General features: G+C 38.2%; 1 protein-coding gene and 1 long non-coding RNA gene across 2 annotated transcripts; one reads left to right on the forward strand and one right to left on the reverse strand.

The window, feature by feature from the left end:
* Positions 1-1,410: 1,410 nt before the first annotated feature.
* On the forward strand, positions 1,411-17,733 carry LOC144091388 (uncharacterized). The gene is made up of 3 exons (XR_013305671.1): positions 1,411-1,657; positions 15,886-15,969; positions 16,818-17,733. It is a non-coding gene; the product is annotated as an uncharacterized LOC144091388 (long non-coding RNA).
* On the reverse strand, positions 5,941-16,813 carry LOC144090836 (alpha-1A adrenergic receptor-like). Its single transcript, XM_077622696.1, has 3 exons — positions 16,724-16,813; positions 9,633-10,814; positions 5,941-6,615 (listed from the first exon to the last, which is right to left on the reverse strand). The coding sequence occupies exons 2-3, from the start codon at positions 10,495-10,497 to the stop codon at positions 6,416-6,418; spliced, it is 1,065 nt and encodes a 354-aa protein (XP_077478822.1). The 5' UTR covers positions 10,498-10,814; positions 16,724-16,813; the 3' UTR covers positions 5,941-6,415.
* Positions 17,734-19,319: the final 1,586 nt, after the last annotated feature.

The following is a 19,319-nucleotide window of genomic DNA, read 5'->3' on the forward strand; positions in this document are numbered from 1 at the left end:
AATATATTGTTTGGATTCAAAATAGGAATAAAATATTAAAGAGACTGCCTATTCATTTTGAGGATTTTCTTTTAAATATGTGGAATTTGTGTGAACTTTATTTTTAATTTAGCTAACGATATGATTGCTTTTATATTTGACAGAGAAAAAAAATCAAGTAATGATGAGAAAATATATTTTTTCATCTATGGTTGTACTAATTTAAGAAAGTCCTCTGCCAGCACTAGATGGCAGTATTCCTTTTGCATATAAACTATACAGCCAGTATCTTTATTATACAATATATTTCCCTTTCTTACTAATTCTTTAATGTTTTATTTATTTAATTTATACGACAAAATTGGAGACTCCAAAGAGAAAAAGGCCCCTAGCTCCACTTTTTTTGCTTTTAAAATATCAAATATTCTATTACAGAGTAACTGATATTATTTTGCTATGCAATGGCATCATAATATAAACTTTACCTAGTAACATGCATTTAATTAATTGTGTCTTTTACTGGTTTTTGGTCTTTTCTACTGGCATTTTCTCCCTCAATGCTTGATTCTTCCTTTTTTTTGCTGTTTTCCAATCTTGATGTCATTTTTTAAAAGTTTTTAACCCATAAGACTACTGTATACTGCATTTTTTTTGTGGAATATAGCATTATACTTCCTATAGTGTACCACATTTAGTAGTTGGTCTATGTACATGTGTACATTTGGACAAGAACTGCAGTCCCACAGAGTAACTGATCTTTTTTTGGGATGGATTTCAGTCAAAAATGACCTCCAGCGCCAACATTTTGACATTAAGTGAGGCCATGTTTGATCTCCCATATTAATGAATTAATGTGGTGTGTAGAGAAAGCAGGATCGCTGGCAGGTTATCCCGACAAATGATTTGAACTCTGCGTATTTGATGATGCAATGTTGACAGCTACGGAGTCGGCGTGCGTGCGGGCGGGCGGGCGTGCGTTGATGGGGTGATGATGCGTATCAAAATAACTGCAATAACGTTAGCAAACGCGTTCACGCTTGAGACGCCATCCCAAACATTGTTGACAACAAATCATAAATCTGGCCTTTGGTGGTGTTATGTTCTAACGAGGTCAAATCTTATACAATGACTAATTCCAGCAGATCGCATTGTAACCTCTGATGTCTTATTGACAATTATTAAAAAATGTATTTAGCTATGTTAAAGGCGAAAGAAAATGTTGCCCTAGAAATAGTTCATAATTCATTACATGTAAGCCAATCTTTCAAACTAATAGTTTTAAGTTTAGCTTTTGTTTATTTCTGTTTTAATTTTATTATTATTGTTTGTTTTTATTCTCTGTGGAAGTAGTCCTTGTTATCGCACCTGCTGTTTCCTGTTGCGTCCTCAGCCAATCACGGTCTCTCGTGTCTCGCACCTGCACCTCGTCAGTGTCTGCTCAGATTGTTTGTTTACGTCAGCACATGTCCTCCTTCTCTCTTTATTTGCATTATTTCCTTATGTTTTCCCTCCATAAGTTAGGTTTTGCTCTTTTTTTAGGTGTTACTTAGTCCCTTTTTTGCAGAGTTTTGACTTGAAGTTGTATTTTGGAGCACAAATTGATGTTTAAGGAATGTTTGAGTACATCCGCCATCTTCCCCACTTGCACATCTCAACAAATAGAAACAACAATCTCAAGGTAAGTCAACTTTTGGAGCTATATGTTATTATATTAAGTTACATATTGCATTTATCCCTCAACTAGTAGTAGCATAAGTTGAACAGTAACTGTTAATATGTTAGTCATCATTTCAAAAGCCTAAAAGTTCATATTGTGCCTATTTATATTATTTCCAGTAATGAAATGAAGGTACTATTGATCGCAAAACGTTTTTAACAAGTCATTTTTGATGAGGTTAGTTTGTCCAATTAATTTTAAAGTGGCAAGCACATTTAAATGGGTTTTTAAATCTGTCATTGTTCAACTAAATGCATTGTGGTGTGTTACAGAGCTTGGAAATTGTCAATTTCTAAATATATAGCGCGTGTAATGTCATGTTATTTATATGATGAGAGTAGCTCCAACAATTAAATTCCTATGCGTATTTATAACAAACTATTTATGAAAAATAGTGACCATTTAGGGAATGCAATCAAGCCGCCTCCGGTTAACCTTTCCTATTGCGTCTCAGGGATATTATTAACCGGTAAGGAAAAGGTCTCTTACTGCAGGTACTAATTATTTTTCACATGATTTCCACTCTACAAGCAATTGGAACATGGCAGCCCTGTTTTGTTTTTGTTCAAACCTCAACACTTGAAGAAATCTGACCTTTTTTAGATTGCACAACACATCAAGGAAGAATCCCCACGTGACGTTTTAATTTCATTTTCCGCCCTCCAGCGTAAAGGATAACAGCCAGCTGCTTACTCCTTATCATACGGTTCACATATTGTTCAAAACAATGTTATTTTGGACTCCTACCACTCGTTTCACAGCTGCAATGGTTGCTACAAAATCAGATTCGGTCCGAGCATTATGAAATGGAAATTCACTTGCATGTGGAGCTGATGTTTTTTAATTACCAATTTATTGTAATTGCTTCTTAATTCATAGCAATTTGTTGAAAACAGTAAGCGCTTTCAGATGATAACCATGCCTGCACAAATCTAGTGTATAGTATAAATCGCAATGGTTTAAATTGGATGTTTTTGTCAGTGTAGAGAAGAAATATTCATTTATAGCATTCCAACGTGTCTTTTGATTCCTTTATGCACTTTTGTTTGATAATATGACACATTCCCATATTTTCTTGCTTAACATTAGTTGTATTCCATATTCATTCTGTTTGTCCAAAGTTAGCTGAGATAGGCTATAGCACAGGTGTCAAAGTGGCGGCCTGGGGGCCAAATCTGACCCGACGCATCATTTTGTGTGGCCCGAGAAAGTAAATCATGAGTGCCGACTTTCTGTTTTAGGATCAACTTAAAATGAAGAGTATAGATGTATATTAAATTTCCTGATTTTCCCCCTTTTAAATCAATCATTGTCATTTTTTAAATATTTTTTTCAGTTTTTAGTTCAAAAATCATTTTGTCAAATCTAAAAATATATTTAAAAAAGCTAAAATAAACATTGTTTTAGATCTATAAAAAACTGAATATTCAGGGATTTTAATCCAGTTCTTTTAATCAATTTATTTAAAAAAAATCTAAATATAATATCTAAAATGGTCCGGCCCACATGAAACCGAGTTGACGTTAATGCGGCCCGCGAACCAACCCGAGTCTGACACCCTTGGGCTATAGGATGATTCTTGTGAGGAAAAGCAGTACAGAAAAAATGGCTATAAATGACCATGAATGTACATGTATATTATAGTACATAGTATTATATTGTACTGACATAAAGGGCTCCATTAAGTGATGTTGATCATGATTACAATATTTATTTTAATATACATTAATACTATTAATAGTATTACTTTTTTTTGTTCTATTCAAGAGGTCAAAGCATTTCTGTACATGTCTTTGTCAAGAGAAGTCTGTGGTTCCAGAACAATTTATAGGCCATTTCATGAATGACTAGGTGGGATAAAATTGATGTTCACAGAAAAATGGCTATGAACGCCCATGACAAAGTCATTTTGGAGAGCTTGGTCAAGCATTTCAAGGATTTCAGATGTATAAAAAAAAAACAGAAAAAAAGGAGACCATTGGCTGGAAAGCAAGAAGTCAAGGGAAAGGCAATTTCAAAGTTTCATCCTAAAAGACTGTAGCGGCCAAGTTGCAAAGGTTAAAAGACTTTTGTGATTTGCAGAGGGACTCACTTGGGATTGGGTGCTCATGGGGGCATTTTATATATATATTTTTATTTTTGGGGGGCACTTGGATAAGAATTAGGGGGAGCAGTCATATTCGCAATGCAGTCAGTCCTCTATGGCTTCATAATGTGCTCAAAGTTTGTATTGTATTCTACAGTTGTTCAATAAAATAGCTATTTTATTCATTTTTATATTTCCCCCAAGGCTGGAACGAATGATTCATTTTGAGATCATTTCCACTTTTACAGATTTTCCCTTTTACCGTATTTTCACGACTATAAGGCGCACCGCATTATAAGGCGCACCCTCAATGAATGACACATTTTAATTTTTTTCCATACATAAAGCACCTTGGATTATAAGGCGCCCTGTCTATTTTAGAGAAAATTTAAGACTTTTAAGTGCGCCTTATAGTCGTGAAAATACAGTACTAATTCTTAAAGAGCCATTTAACATTGTAAATTGAATTGAATGTTTTTATTGTCATGAGATTTCAAGCTTTCACCACAAGTTGTACAAATAACAACAACAAACAAATAAGTGGTCGACATAAAATCAACTTTTCTACGGGGGGAATTTCACGCAATGCCATTCATTGTCAAAAGCTTCACAATTCTTGCGTTTAATCTAAAATTGTGTTTTACGGTCGTACAAGTTCACTCATGAGTCATTTTGAAATATGTATGAATTTCTGTCATGTGCGTTTGCGTATAAATGGCCATAATTGTTCATATCTCAAGGCGACCAATGAATTTATAATACCATTTTGTGAAAGAGAGCCTTTAAAAGTTTAATTAAGGACTTTGCAGCAGCCTGGCAGAAAGTTCCCATTTTAACTGTGAAATGAGGAAACCATTTCATGCCTTTTTTAAATGAGACATTGCTGCAAAGTCATTTGTCTCAAGTTATATGAGCAGGAAGAGTGCGTTTTTTTTTAAATTGCGCTCATCAATCACTACCAAAATAAAACATGTATCCATTCTAGGCAGGGGACTTACTTTATTGTGATTCGTGTCAGGAGAATTATTCCCGTATCTTTTTGTATTGCTTCTTAAATAACAGCTGCTAAAACATAAATATGACTCACTCTCACACATTGAGCAAAATAATATATGCAAGTGCAAGTTGGCTTGGGTCAGGAAACTCAGAGGAAGCAAATGTGAGTTCGATCAATATCATGTGAATTATGCATTTTTGGAGGATTGTGAATTTTATTTTTGCAAACGCCCTCACGTCAATGCAGAGTTCAGTAAATAAAAAATCATCAGTATACCCGTACGTTGTTATCTTAAATGCCAAATGACTTGGCCTTCAGGAAATTTCTGTATTCACCTGTTGGCTATGAGATAAGCAGTTCAGGTAACATCGCAGTCTGTCGGCAAGCTAACGAAATAGCAACTAAAAAGCTTCGAAGAGGGAGATAATACTTTGAAATTGTCACGTTCAAACTGTAAGAATGTCATAGTCTTTGAAAAATTGATATTTTGGGAGGAGTTTGAGTTTGATTTATTTAATAAGGGACAACCCATATTAATGAACATATATATATATTCATGTTAATGAAGATACAAGTCAATATTTAAGATTGTAGCTGAGAGCTAATTTCCATCTTTAGTCCCTTGTGTAGGTTGAAGGTAAACGATGACACGTACCAGACACACGTATGCATACGTAGCAGTTTTAGACAGCATTACAATCGCAATATTGTTCATCTAACAGCCAGGCTTTAAGACCAGGGGTGTCAGACTCGGGTTGGTTCGCGGGCCGATTTAACGTCAACTTGATTTCACGTGGGCCGGACCATTTTAGATATAATATTTAGATTTTTTTTAAATATAAATGGATTAAAAGAACTGGATTAAATTCCCTGAATATTCAGTTTTTTATAGATCTAAAACCATGTTTATTTTAGCTTTTTTTTTAAATATATTTTTAGATTTTACAAAATGATTTTTGAACTAAAAACACAGAAAAAATGGATTAAAAATGACAATTATTGATTTAAAAGGGGGAAAATCAGGAAATTTAACATACATCTATACTCTTCATTTTAATTTGATCCTAAAACAGAAAGTCGTCACTCGTGATTTACTTTCCCGGGCCACACAAAATGATGCGGCGGGCCAGATTTGGCCCCCGGGCCACCACTTTGACACGTGCTTTAAGATGATTGGCCAAGAGGTTCAGAAATGGGACCTCACGTATAGTAATTGGTTTTGAGTTCCAGGTATGAACAGAGAAGCTGCTTTGGCTAATTTAGCACTCTTTTTTGAAGAGAACTACACAGTCACCTCTAGAGCCAGCCCTTGTTGATGTGTTGGAATTTTTTGGTACAAAATCTTGCAGTAGAGGACGACATTTTGGGATGGAAGATTTTTATAAACTAAGTTGGCATCTGCATTTTAACAGTTTCATCCCAGTTCAGGCATTTGTTTTTTTTAAATATTTGACAGTGGTGGTGCGTTTTTTGGTTTTCTGTCCAATACTTTCAGAGCTTGCTTATAAATGGTTTCAATTGGTTTTAGTGTTGTTTGTGTTGTTTTGTAGGCTCATGGCCAACTTGTTAGGCAGTAAGTCATGTGTGATATGATCATTGTATCCTAATACAGTTTTGGGAGTAGCTTACAAAAGCTTCAAGGGGACACATGCAACATGGTGGCATTTACTCGTTTGGTTCTCAGGCAGCGGCCATGGAGCACGTTGTGGAAGGCTTTCTTGAATTCTTTGCTGAAGCAAGGGTAGATGATGGGGTTAATGCAACTGTTGAGGTAGCCCAGCCAGAAGGTCATCTTAAAAACTGTCTCAGGAGGCTTCAATGATGGGAACACTGATCCTGGAACATTCCCAAAAATAAAGGGAAGGAACTCAATAGCATTATTGTTTTGTACATTGTCTATGTATGTGGAATATTAAGTTTTTTTGTGGTTCTCAGTATCTGGCACGGGTACAACTAGTGGTAGGGGGGCTTCTTCTAGTGATTGGTGACAGTCGCAGTGAATTAAATGTTCAACTTTAGGTTTGGTTTAACTTGAATTATGAAGGATTTATGCGGATTGGTTTCGAACAAGGTAATTGTAAGACAATTTAACTCTGTCCTTATGTAGATTATATTCTTTTCCAACCGCAAAAAGCTATAATCAGTGTTAATGCTCCAATTGAGGCTTATAAAATTGCTCCCTTTTTAATCCCTCAGAAAGATTTGACCTTCTAACTCATGTATTTTAATGTCGGGTCTGAGCGTTGCACTGTTTGTGCTTCCAACTGTCGGAATGGAAAATGCAATTTTTCAACTTTCCATGTGAGCGGAGAAAGAAAAACAACCTTTACCAACTCGAGTCAGTTCATCTACCGAGAGTGATCCGTCACCCTCTACCGAAGTTGTCAGTGATCATTTGTCGCGACAGGTGGGCCAACAAAGAAGCTTCCCCGTGGCGTTCTTAGAAATAAACTCGAGCTATCATGGGTGTGCTGCGCCTCGAGCCGTGAAGGTCTGCCTCCATAGAAATGCATACCGTATTTTCACGACTATAAGGCGCACATAAAAGTCTTAAATTTTCTCCAAAATAGATAGGGCGCCTTATAATCCAGTGCGCTTTATATATGGACCAATACTAAAATTGTTATCACGATAAAATAAAATGAATCAGTCGATAGGGTACACCGACTGTACTATTTTCCCGTAGACAAAGTACTGCGCAGTGACTGGTGGGATATGTAGTAGTTCTTTTGTCAATACACCCAATGGATTGTGGCCTGTATACATCGACATCAATACAGCATGACAAAGCATGGAAAGCACCGTTGGAAACGTTACGCTAGCTACAAGCTAGCCACTATTTGTGAATGGATTGTGGCCGCCTGGACGAACGTATAAAACACAGAAAATGAGGACTTTGATGGATTTGTGGGTGATGATGACGTGAGTAAATTGTAAAATGGCTAAATAAAGTACAACCGAACTCAGTTTTGCTTCCGTTGCCTTTTTGAAAACGTGTTTTTAGCGTGTGGGTGTAGCGTGCAAGAACTATATATCCCAGCAGTCACTGCGCACCGGAAACCGGAAATAGAGTCTGTGGCTGCTTCAGGTAGCCAGCGCTATTGCGGTTAGATATTCATATATAATATATATGTGTCTAAAAAAATGGTGCGTCCTTTGTGTGTTTAAAATACAGAAATAGCACTCGTTACTGACACTGCGGCTAAAAATACGATGCGCCATATAGTCGTGAAAATACGGTAACTTTTTTTTAGGCCATGACACGAGCGCCTTGAGAACCTAGCCGCTAGCCTATGAACCTTAGCATGAACATTAACCGTACGCTTGATATCTGTAATGGCATCCATAGGAGAGATGCTCATTCAATTTCATCTCGCAGTCAAAGTCCAATCTGCTCCGGCATACTTTTTGAAACATTTTCTTAGTTGTCTGTTTGCGATCGAATTCTTCTTGGGGAAAGGTCAAAAGGGCAAACAAGATAGAATATTGAGCGTCGGCCACGGCAGAGCGAATATGCAAATAACGTTTCATTTCTTGATAGAGGCTTAAATAAGTTTGCTGCTTCTAATTTTATAGATCAGCGTCCTTTTTTTTTCCGGCCAAACAACATCTTCAATTTTCTAATCGGCGTAACTTGAATCGTCTTGGAAAAACTATGTTCCTCTGGGCAATCTTTCCTTAACAGATTGATTAATAAGATATTTGGTCGACAACATCGCCGGCTCTTTCGGGCGCCACTTCAAAAAATTGTGTAATGAAGTGTCTGTAGCTTTTAACGTGAATGCTGATAAAAGTGCTGCAGAAATCAAAGCGACTTCTTAGCGCGATTATCTGATGAATCTGCACGATAACAAAACGCATTCAAAGGAAACTTCAGTTTAGATTGTAATTACGTCTAACGACTGATGTTTGCCAGTTGTGTTCATGCTTATGCTTCGTTCTGCAAGGGACTTTAGATTTAAGGACTTAATTGGACAAGGAACGCTGCTGATAATTTGAGTCTTGACCAAACGTATTTTCAACGGTTTTTTTATCAGTTCAAATTGTGTACAACAACTTTTGTACGGGAATTTTCTTTTTTTTTGTAAAACCGATCTCCTTTTAACCATTTTGGCTGTAAACCGGACCATCTCGACTGCTAATATTTTCATACTTAAAGCATAATATGCGCATTCTCCTTTCAGTATATAAATATAGTGCGTCAGCAAGCAATGTACCCACGCAGTCAAACTGTCAGCGTCACAGCACCATCTACAGAATCTTTAATTTAGTGCATACTGATTGGACACCCCGTCCACTTAGGAGAAAATTTTAGACCTTTCAGTGCACCCTATGTGAGTAAATATGTGCCGTGTTTTTTTAAATTTTATTGCTTAATAAGGGGAATTGAAATCATTAATAAGGGAAGCAATTGACCGAGGTTGACAGGTATGAATTGGTATCAAAATTAAAGGTATTTTAGTTAGCAAAAATATTTTGTGAGGAGAAAATTTTAGACTTTTCAGTGCGCCCTATTTGAGTAAATATGTGCCATGTTTTTTGTATTGCTTAATAAGGGGAATTGAAATCATTAATAAGGGGAGCAATTGGCCTAGGTTGACAGGTATGAATTGGTATCAAAATTAAAGGTATTTTAGTTAACAAAAATATTTTGGTAGGAGAAAATTTTAGACTTTTCAGTGCGCCCTATTTGAGTAAATATGTGGCATGTTTTTTGTATTGCTTAATAAGGGGAATTGAAATCATTAATAAGGGGAGCAATTGACCGAGGTTGACAGGTATGAATTGGTATCAAAATTAAAAGTATTTTAGTTAGCAATTTTTGGGGGGGATTTGACAGAAAAGTTACTTACCAATGGGTAAGACCAGGAAAAAAGGGAGCCAACACAGAACAAAACACCCGACGACAACCCCGAGGGTCTTGGCTGCTTTCTCCTCTCTTAGGAGTTTGATGTGTTTGGACCCCCCGGTGCTTGTCCCCTCCCCCGTTTGAGCGACGTTCCCTCTATGAACCCTGAGCGTCACCCCTTCCCTCTCAACTCCCGAGCCATTCTGACCCTTCTCCAGGGCTTCCGTCTCCCTCTTGGCCACGCCGTACACTCGCCAATACATGACGAGAATGATGGCCAGCGGCACGTAGAAGGATCCCAACGCCGAGAACAAGGCGTAGCCGGGTTCCTCCGTGATCCGGCACACGGTCTCGTCTTCGGGGCGGGGCTCCTTCCAGCCGAAGAGAGGGCCGGCGGAGATGGCCGCCGACAGTCCCCAGAGAGCCGCCACGGCGGCCAGGCCTCGTCGGCCGGTGGCCACGGCGGGGTAGCGCAGGGGCTGGCTCACGGCCAGGTAGCGGTCGATGGAGATCACGCAAAGACTGAGGATGGAGGCGGTGCAGCAGAGGACGTCCAGGGCCGCCCAGACGCCGCAGAACGGGCGTCCGAACGCCCATCCGCCCAACGCCTCGGAGGCGGCGGAGAAGGGCAGGACGGCCGAGCTGAGCAGCAAGTCGGCCGCCGCCAGGTTGGCGATGAAGTAATGGGTCACGGAACGCCAGTGGCGATGGCACGCCACCGAGAGGATCACCAGGATGTTGCCGAGCACCCCGAACGCAAAAAAGATCAGCAGGACCGTCCCCAAGAAGACGGCTTTTGCCACGTCCAAGTTATGGTCCGTACTGGAGCTCCCGTTATTACAAGTCTGGTCTTTTGAAGAAATACTCATCTTTTTTGGCGTGGTTTTGTTTTGTTAGGTATTGTCAAAATGGCTCCGTGTTATTGCACCTGCACCCACACGCTCTTTCTGATATAGTGGACTCAACTCGTCTTGTCATTTTAATTAAGTTGCAGCTTTCATCACACTGCACAGCCAGAGGTTTTTCTTCCTGGCAGACTGTCATGTTTGGAGAGACAAACCCAGCCATGGCTCGTCATAATCCTTCCAGCGGGGGTACAACGGGGATGACAAATACTATTCAGACTTTGCGCTGGTGGGCTTGGCATTTCGTGTTGGTCCAGCGGGGTTGACGAGAGGCTAGAAACCTGTTCGAGCAACAGAAAAATACGTTTTAACTTAATGCACTGAGACTTGGATGGAACCAAACTTTCAAAGCCTGTGTGGATGTTTGTCTTTGTTTGTCCTTCAATTGGCTGCTTAACCATTTCTGAATCTTATGAAACTATGCATTTGTATAGTTATTGTCTTTATATAATAAGATTTAAAGCCACACCACAAAGAGCACAATAACAACAACAAATAATCAGACAATCAATAAATAATAATACCTGATAAATTATAAATAAGTACTCAACAACATAAGTAGGTAAGTGCACAAAAACAAGCGAACACATAAATAATCAATAAATAATGACGATAAATATTCAATAAATGGGTATAGTCAACATAATAAATAAGTAGTAGTCACATAAATAAGTACATGTGAAGTCACTAAAGTGGTTAGCTGTAAGTTTTGATTAGGTTCTCATAGGTGCAGAACTTGAATTGAGTATTGAGTCTGTTTGTCTTGGCTGTTTTGGCTCTGTAGCGCCTGCTAGAGGGCAGCAGGTTGAAGAGGTGAAGTGTATTGTTTTTTAATTTATTTTTATAATTGTCTTTGCCGTTCCTAGGCACCGGGATTCGTAAATGCTGGACGGGGTAGGTCGGGGGCAGTTGATGATCTTTTGGGCTGTGTGTATATGGGTTTGTTTGTAGCACATTATTTTTTATAAGCATTCTGCAACATGATTATAGATTGTGGACTGCCTACATAACCGATTTTCTCATCTAGCAACAGAGTGACTGAAAATGGGATGCTCATGTCGTGGCCTATAAAAGTAGTGTGTGGGTGAAGTGCAGCAGCCGCCGCATGAATTGCGCTGCATTGCAGTAGTAAGTGAAATTCATATTTCGTGTTTGTGACCTTGTCACCAAGAGATGCAAAATGTATAGAAAAGTCAGTGAGTACGTGCAAGCATGGAGGATTTATAATTAGTGGTGAACCGTGAGCAAGCACCCCAACTGGGCTTAGCCGTCGTCTTCAAAAAGGTACATCGTCATAGCAACAGTATAAAATGAGCTGGAAGAGCTCAGAGAATAAGAAAACAGAGCGATGTTGCAGTTTTCACAAGCTAATAATGACATTCTGCTATCTTTACTACATTTTTTTTGATAGACCACAAGCTGTGATATTTAAATGCCACCTCAAGTCATTTTAAATTTGACTCCCTATTGCTTACCAGCTTTAGACAGACATTTATGAAGTTAAATAACCATTTTTAATTATGAAAAAACAAAATTGTTTTTAAAAAAATCAAAAGTTACATTTATCCCCCCCAAAAAGGATTCTAAAATGTCCCCACCATATTTTAAACACGGCGTGGCTTTAAATATGTCAAAATATTGCCATCCTTTTGCACTTTTCAGAGGACCAAAATTTGCATTTTCTAGATCAGTCGCACTTTGTTCATAGTTTTGCGACGTGTGCGACTTTATTTTTTTTCTCTCTGACCACCGACAGCCTGTTATGAGAATATAATTATATGAAAAACATTGTGACCGGACGTTTCGTAGAAAGACGTTTGTTCCCCGGACGATTGGTCGACCGGACGTTTGGTCCCTGGACGTTTGGTCGACCGGACGTTTGGTTGACTGGACGTTTGGTAGAACGGACATTTGGTCGCTGGGTTCGCTCGCTGTCAAATTATGACAGAGTTTACTGTTGATATTTTGATATTAGATATTTAGATATTAAACACTCTCTCATGATTATAATTTTGAGAGCTGGTTTCAACAGTAACAACCCTGCGACCAAACGTCCGTTCTACCAAACGTCCATTCTACCAAACGTCCAGTCGACCAAACGTCTGTTCGACCAAACGTCCGGTCGACCAAACGTCCGTTCGACCAAACGTCCGGTCGACCAAACGTCTGTTCGACCAAACGTCCGGTCCACCAAACGTCCGGAGACCAAACATCTTTCAACGAAACGCCCGAGTACCGAAAAACATATAATAATAAGCGCCTATTTAGCCAGTTCTCAATTTTTTGGTTATTTTAGCGCATGTTTATGCTTGGTTTCTGATGAGATGAAAAATTGCCCTGTCAAAAACGCAACTTTTACTCCAATGCGACTTCTACATATTTTATATTTGTCTTCATTGTGCATTGTTAGGCTATGTACGACTTGCAAAATACTGTACTTTGTTTTTCCAATCCAACCTTCATGTCACCTTTTCACAAGGCCCCAGAGTACCAGTTATAGCCAGAGTGCCATTTTTCTTCTAATACCATACCAGCTTCTACTTGAAAATGCCTTACTACTTTCATTTGGATTCACCAATACAGATAAAGTCAGAAAAAAAACGTATTCATCGTAAAAGTAGGCAATGAGTGGGGGGTGATTTCTTCCACGAAACGAACGCTTGCCCACTTAGCTGCGGATGTTGGACATGACAGAGCAGAATAAATGGCGGTGAGGCAAAACCAATGGGAGAGCGATCCAGATAAGGCAGGCAGGCGGGTGGCGGAGGCATGCTTGTCGCATATTTGTGCAGATGAAAGGCATTGGCTGGCCGAGCATCCCACCACGCACTGGAACAAAATTCACCTACATAAACTCTCCATTCTGGGATTCCATTCTTCTTAGCCGCGGGGGAAAAAGCAGGAAGTCGACTTCAGTGGTTTTTGTTATTGTTTCTGCGCAAGATCTAAAACCAAGAAGATTTGCTGTCACGAGAAGTGCCGGCAGAAGATATCTACCGCGCTTGAAAAATAGTCATGACCTATTTGCAATCAATGAACCTGAACCATGACAAGAAAATTATGAATAAATTATGTAAACAATCGGCTAGACCAAATAGTCACCTGAAAATGCTGGATATCATTTATTATGTTATACCATCTATACATTACGCTTGTTGAATGTAGTGTAGGCATGAAATGAATGGAAAAATATGTAAAGTATGTTTTATATATACTCGGGTTAGTTCGCGGGCCGCTTTAACATCAACTCGATTTCACGTGGGCCGGACCATTTTAGATATAATATTTAGATTTTTTTTTTGATAAATGGATTAAATGAACTGGATCAAAAGCCCTGAATATTCCATTTTTTAATAGATCTAAAAAAAAGGGTTTATTTGAGCTTTGTTTCTTAGTAAGGGAAAATCTCTTTTAATCAACTTCAGAAGGAATTTAATTATTTTCTATATTAAAGTGGAAAACAGAAAATATTTTGATATATTTTTAGATTTTACAAAATGATTTTTGAACTAAAAACACAGAAAAAATGGATTAAAAATGACAATTATTGATTTCAAAGGGGGAAAATCAGGAAATTTAATATACATCTATACTCTTCATTTTAATTTGATCCTAAAACAGAAAGTCGGCACTCATCATTTACTTTCCCGGGCCACACAAAATGATGCAGCGGGCCAGATTTGGCCCCCGGCCCGCCACTTTGACACCTGTGGTTTATGCTGTCAAAATCTTCATGTTGCGTATTGTCAATATGTCCAAAATGACTAAAAGAAGGCAGGTACATCAAATTTGAGTCTACTTTATTTTCAGACGGAGTGACATTTTTACAATGATAATATATGGAAAAGACAAAATATGTTATGAGCAAAGTCTTTTACACTTCCTCGTTGTTAAAAAGGAATTTCCCACACGGCACAATCCAATCTTAAAAACCATAATTTTGCTCCGAGTATTTAAATTAGCTCACAAAGTCTGCCTCACATATAATTAATCCTTTGCCCCAAACATTGTGTGCTGTCCATTCACCTTCAGTTTGGCCTTGCCTGGAAAAACATTTTCTCATGTTCTCATCATCCATCCACTATGCGCTTACCCTCGCAAAGACCACCGACAGGGAGAACATGTCGAGCAATTTCCACACCGTTACCTCAGAGATCAGGGTTGAAATGTTTACCTCGGCATTCGGGAGACGGATGTAATCCCTATCATGTACTATTCAGGCTAACCTGCCACATTGGTCACTAACAATGTAATTCGATCCTGTTGTTTTGACGTATACACAGGAACACTGTATATATGTGTATGTATATCAGTGGTCTGTGTATTGTGGATGTCTGTGCGTGTATGTGTATATATCAGTGGCGGTCCGTGCATTTTCTCGTAGCGCTTTCAACGGGTAAAATCCACTTCCTAGTAGCATTTAATGATTAAATAAAAATACTGGAGCTTTTCAGACATTACAACCGGGCCGGGGGGTGATTTTCCCGGGAAAAGACAGCGATGGACGTCAATGGCGAAACGGCAAAAATTGCACTAAAATGGGGTAAAATCCACTTCCTAGCAGCATTTAGTGATTAAATACAAACACTGGAGCTTTTCAGATATCACAATAAAAATATTATTTAGGAATATAGCCATATTTTACTCACCAAAATCCTTTTGAACTGTACACAATATCCATCCTCCTTTCTTTCTTCCTTCTTTTATATCGCCATCGAAGCTAATGCTGAAAGTCGAGCCTGTCCTGTCGTATTTCTGGCATAGTCCGTCTTGAAAATGGCTTTAAATCAACACAACAATATATTTGCTTGTGCAGTTCACTCCAAATACAGTTTGGTAGCTCTGGCTAATCACTAGCCAATCATAGTTGGTGAAAGCGATGACGTATCCCTACACCTGCGACAAGGCATTGTGGTGTTGCCAACTCCAAATCTGATTGGTTAAAGCAACAGTCTTATCGACCCTTGTTTAATGCAGCAGAGCCAGCAGAACTGATTGTGGTGGCCTTGAGGCAGATTTCTGACCCTGGCAACAAATAATTGCTGAAATGTGATTGGTTAAATGCTTCAATATGAAAACACACATCTGGAAGCAGTGCAACCAGGGGGAAAAACAATGAAAGGAAGCTAACAGACAATTTGGAATTATTTCATAAGTATTGATGGACAAAATATAATATATGATTCAGATATTTCTTAGGCCAGCAGAGAAGGCTTTGAAGGCCCTGACGACCACATATATGGTCACCTTAAGTGTATTTAATAGTTCCATATTATTTCATAATGCCATTTTTATGTGTAGATGCGTTCATCTATCATTTTTGTAGAGGGCTTATCCTTGTCGTGTTTGCAGGGTGCTGGAGCCCATCTAAGATGACTACACCCTAAACTGGTCTCCAGTAGGATGGGTTCTTTGGTTTCCTCTCACACCCCCAAGGTGAGTAAGATATGTTGATTTGTCACTCCAGTTATTGTAAATATTGAGTATATGCATAATGAATGAATGTATGCATGTTTTATGAAGGATAATGCAAAACCTTTCAGGTACACTATTCTATAATACACAAAAAAATTAATGAGACCCAACATTAAACAGCCACTTGTTGAATAAGCAAGTAAGAACATGAGGAAGAGATTAATAACAGATTGATTTTTTAATTTTTTGTGTTTTATGAGCTTCTTCATGGCCTCCATTAAACTGCAGAAAACCTGCGAACAAATCACAACGATCAATGCTTTGACCATCTAGCCTTCACTTTGTTATTCTTTGGAGAATGTCATAATTCAATGATTACAATCGTGAAACTTTCTTCAGCCTTGAACATTTGTGGCTTTTTTTTGCCCGCAACGCCTCCACATTTAAAGAGATGTCCGTCCATTTCAATAAGCTTTAACGTAGCCAATAAAATCATCTAATTAATGTGTTTGCCACTGCAATGCTACACAGTAAAAAGTCAAACAGATTCTAATTGAAATTTGCATGCTCAATGTTGCATCAACAAGCCCCCAAAATGCTCTTATAATTGCGGCAAGCACTTTTATTAATGCTCGCATTAATAGTATGAGCTGATTGTTTAAATAGTCAGAAGTTAGTTACCTTTACACTGTGCTGATGAATATTTAAATATTATCAATGAGGAAATCTGTAGTGGCTTCTTAGATGGAGGGAAAAAAAAGAAAAAAAGTCTTACCTTTCCCAGGGGGCACGTTTCATTGGCTGCACCTTTTTTAAAGAACGACATTAACTCAGGTTCCCATGCGTTCTTCTTATCATGTCCACCAAAGACGGAGGCAAAGACAAGTGATTCTTTCAAGCCATTCTGCCGTTGAGGGGACAAGCCCACCTGACCGGGCAAGCCCCACCCCTTGCCTGCGTGCCCCTTTCCTATACGATTTTACAGTCGTTTTTGCAATTCTGAATGGGAGGACAATGTATATTCATTGGTTGTTAAAGTCCTTGTTCTTTTTTGAGGGCTTTGAGGTGAAAATGTGAAATTAGCCGTTGGACTTATTCAAATTTTCAGTCATTATTCTCAGGGATGGAGCCTAGCTCGCAATTGGTTGCCGGGAATAGCGCTTTAGTATGTTGTTAATACTGTTAAGCATGTATTTATACACAGGTTTTGAGACTCTAATGATGACTTGCAGTCAGACTCTAACAAATACTGGGTGGCTCATGAAAACAAAATAAGTGGTATTTTAATAAATACTACATAATATCTTGTCAGCCGGCTGAAATAATGCGACTTCATATTTTTGTGTTGTTAATATAATGTACAACTGTGTGACAACACACCACACCGTCAAGCTAATTTATTTAATTAACATTTTCCTAATTGTAAATTCTGTTACGTTTTTTTTTTAATTATTATTAATCATTTGGTCATTCAACATCTATAATTTTTACTGCTGATGATAAAAATCTAAATATTATCTATGACAAAAAATATTTGGTGTATTGCAGGCTTTCTTTTGTTATTGGAATATTGAGCATATAATAGTATTGTTTTTTTCTGAATCTCAAATCATCAAATTAAAAATGTTTAAGAGCCTAAACATTGGGAGTAGGCCACACCATTATATCAAGAATTTTAATTGCAAAGGCTGCTGTGAGGCCAAAAGGAATATTTAAGTAATTAAAAACAATAAATATAAGCCATGCACACAAGTATGTGTACTCTAGAGCTTCATCCAGTAGAGTGTAGGGAAGGATAATTCAGTTTTAGGCCAATGCACTGGTCAACTACATAGAATAAATTTTAAAAAATGGAAAAAAAGCATATATTTTGTGGTACAATCAAACAATAATGCGTTGAATTGTCTTATTTGTTAGGAAATTAGTATTTAAACTTTAAGAGGAATATTGCACCAGTGGAAATACTAGTATAAAAATAGCGATGTTTTATTATAACATGGCACCTTTTTTCTTTTAACATTGCGCTGATTAACACTTAAAGTCGCTCAAATGTTAAATTATTCAGCCTTGGATAAAAGCGTCCAAATGTGAGATTATAATTCTTAATTTTTGAAGTCGTGTGCTGCTCAACTGTGGCTTTGAGGATAAACACCCTGTTTTAATGAGGCTTAATATTCAGAAATAAACGGAGCTTTTAAACAATAAAAATGCCTTTTACACTCCTCCCGGGGCGAACATAATAATAATAATTCAAGTCAAATTACTTTCAAGATAAGTAGAAAATGGAGGTAAACAGTTTTGCAGTGCCCGCACAAACACAATTATTTTTATTTTTATTTTTCTCGCCTTTTCTGGACTACTTCTACTTAAACCTCATGAATAAAGCATGCAAGTAAGACTACTTTGAGATACCACTCGTGGGACATCAAATTGCAGATAAGTGCAAGATATAGCAGGACTGCTCAACGGCTCGATGGGCCGACCTTCCATGATATAGCCCCCATTTCCCCAGCTGGGCTGCAAGCTTCCTATATATAATGGATGGGTGGGCCTTACTTAAGCAGTGGAGGTTGAGCAAAGTCAGCTGCAACGGCTCTCGGGCCATTTCAAGAGGTCACCTTTCAAAAGCTCAGTGCACGGAGAAGAAGAAATCCGTAGGCAAAGTCCAGTTGTATTTATGCCAGCGCAAACTCAAATATGGATAACTATATGAAACTCGTTGCTTGTGCCAGCAGAGATTGCTCACCTTTGCGTGTGTACAATTAGATATTTGTGAAAGAAATGATTTCTCTTTGAATTAAATTGATGTTGTATAGTTGTAGGATTTTGGGAATTACTGGGCGTGAGTCACCTTTTAAGGAGTTTGTTGTGTGTGGATAAAATTACTTTTCATTAAAAAGGGGCATTTTAGCGTGGCAGAGTAACACGTTTTTGTATCTACTTATTTATGTGACCGCTTATTCATGTTGCCGACTTATCTATGTTGACTACTTATTTATGTTTTTGACGACTTATGTTGACTACTTATTTACGTTGTTGACTACACATGTATGTTGACTACTCTTGTATGTATGTTGACTGGTTATTTACGTTGTTGACTACTCATGTATGTTGACTACTTATTTACGTTGTTGACTACTCATGTATGTTGACGACTCATGTATGTTGACTACTCATGTATGTTGACTCCTCATGTATGTTGACTACTCATGTATGTTGACTACTCATGTATGTTGACTCCTCATGTATGTTGACTCCTCATGTATGTTGACTCCTCATGTATGTTGACTCCTCATGTATGTTGACTCCTCATGTATGTTGACTCCTCATGTATGTTGACTCCTCATGTATGTTGACTCCTCATGTATGTT

Source organism: Stigmatopora argus, chromosome 16, assembly GCF_051989625.1.
Source record: "Stigmatopora argus isolate UIUO_Sarg chromosome 16, RoL_Sarg_1.0, whole genome shotgun sequence".
Classification (NCBI taxonomy): domain Eukaryota; kingdom Metazoa; phylum Chordata; class Actinopteri; order Syngnathiformes; family Syngnathidae; genus Stigmatopora; species Stigmatopora argus.

Coding starts and splice junctions, on each gene's coding strand:
- LOC144090836 (XM_077622696.1), bottom strand. CDS start 10,497: ATGAGTATTTCTTCAAAAGACCAGACTTGTAATAACGGGAGCTCCAGT. Junction 6,616..9,632: donor TTTCCTGGTCTTACCCATTG/GTAAGTAACTTT, acceptor GGAATGTTCCAG/GATCAGTGTTCCCATCATTG.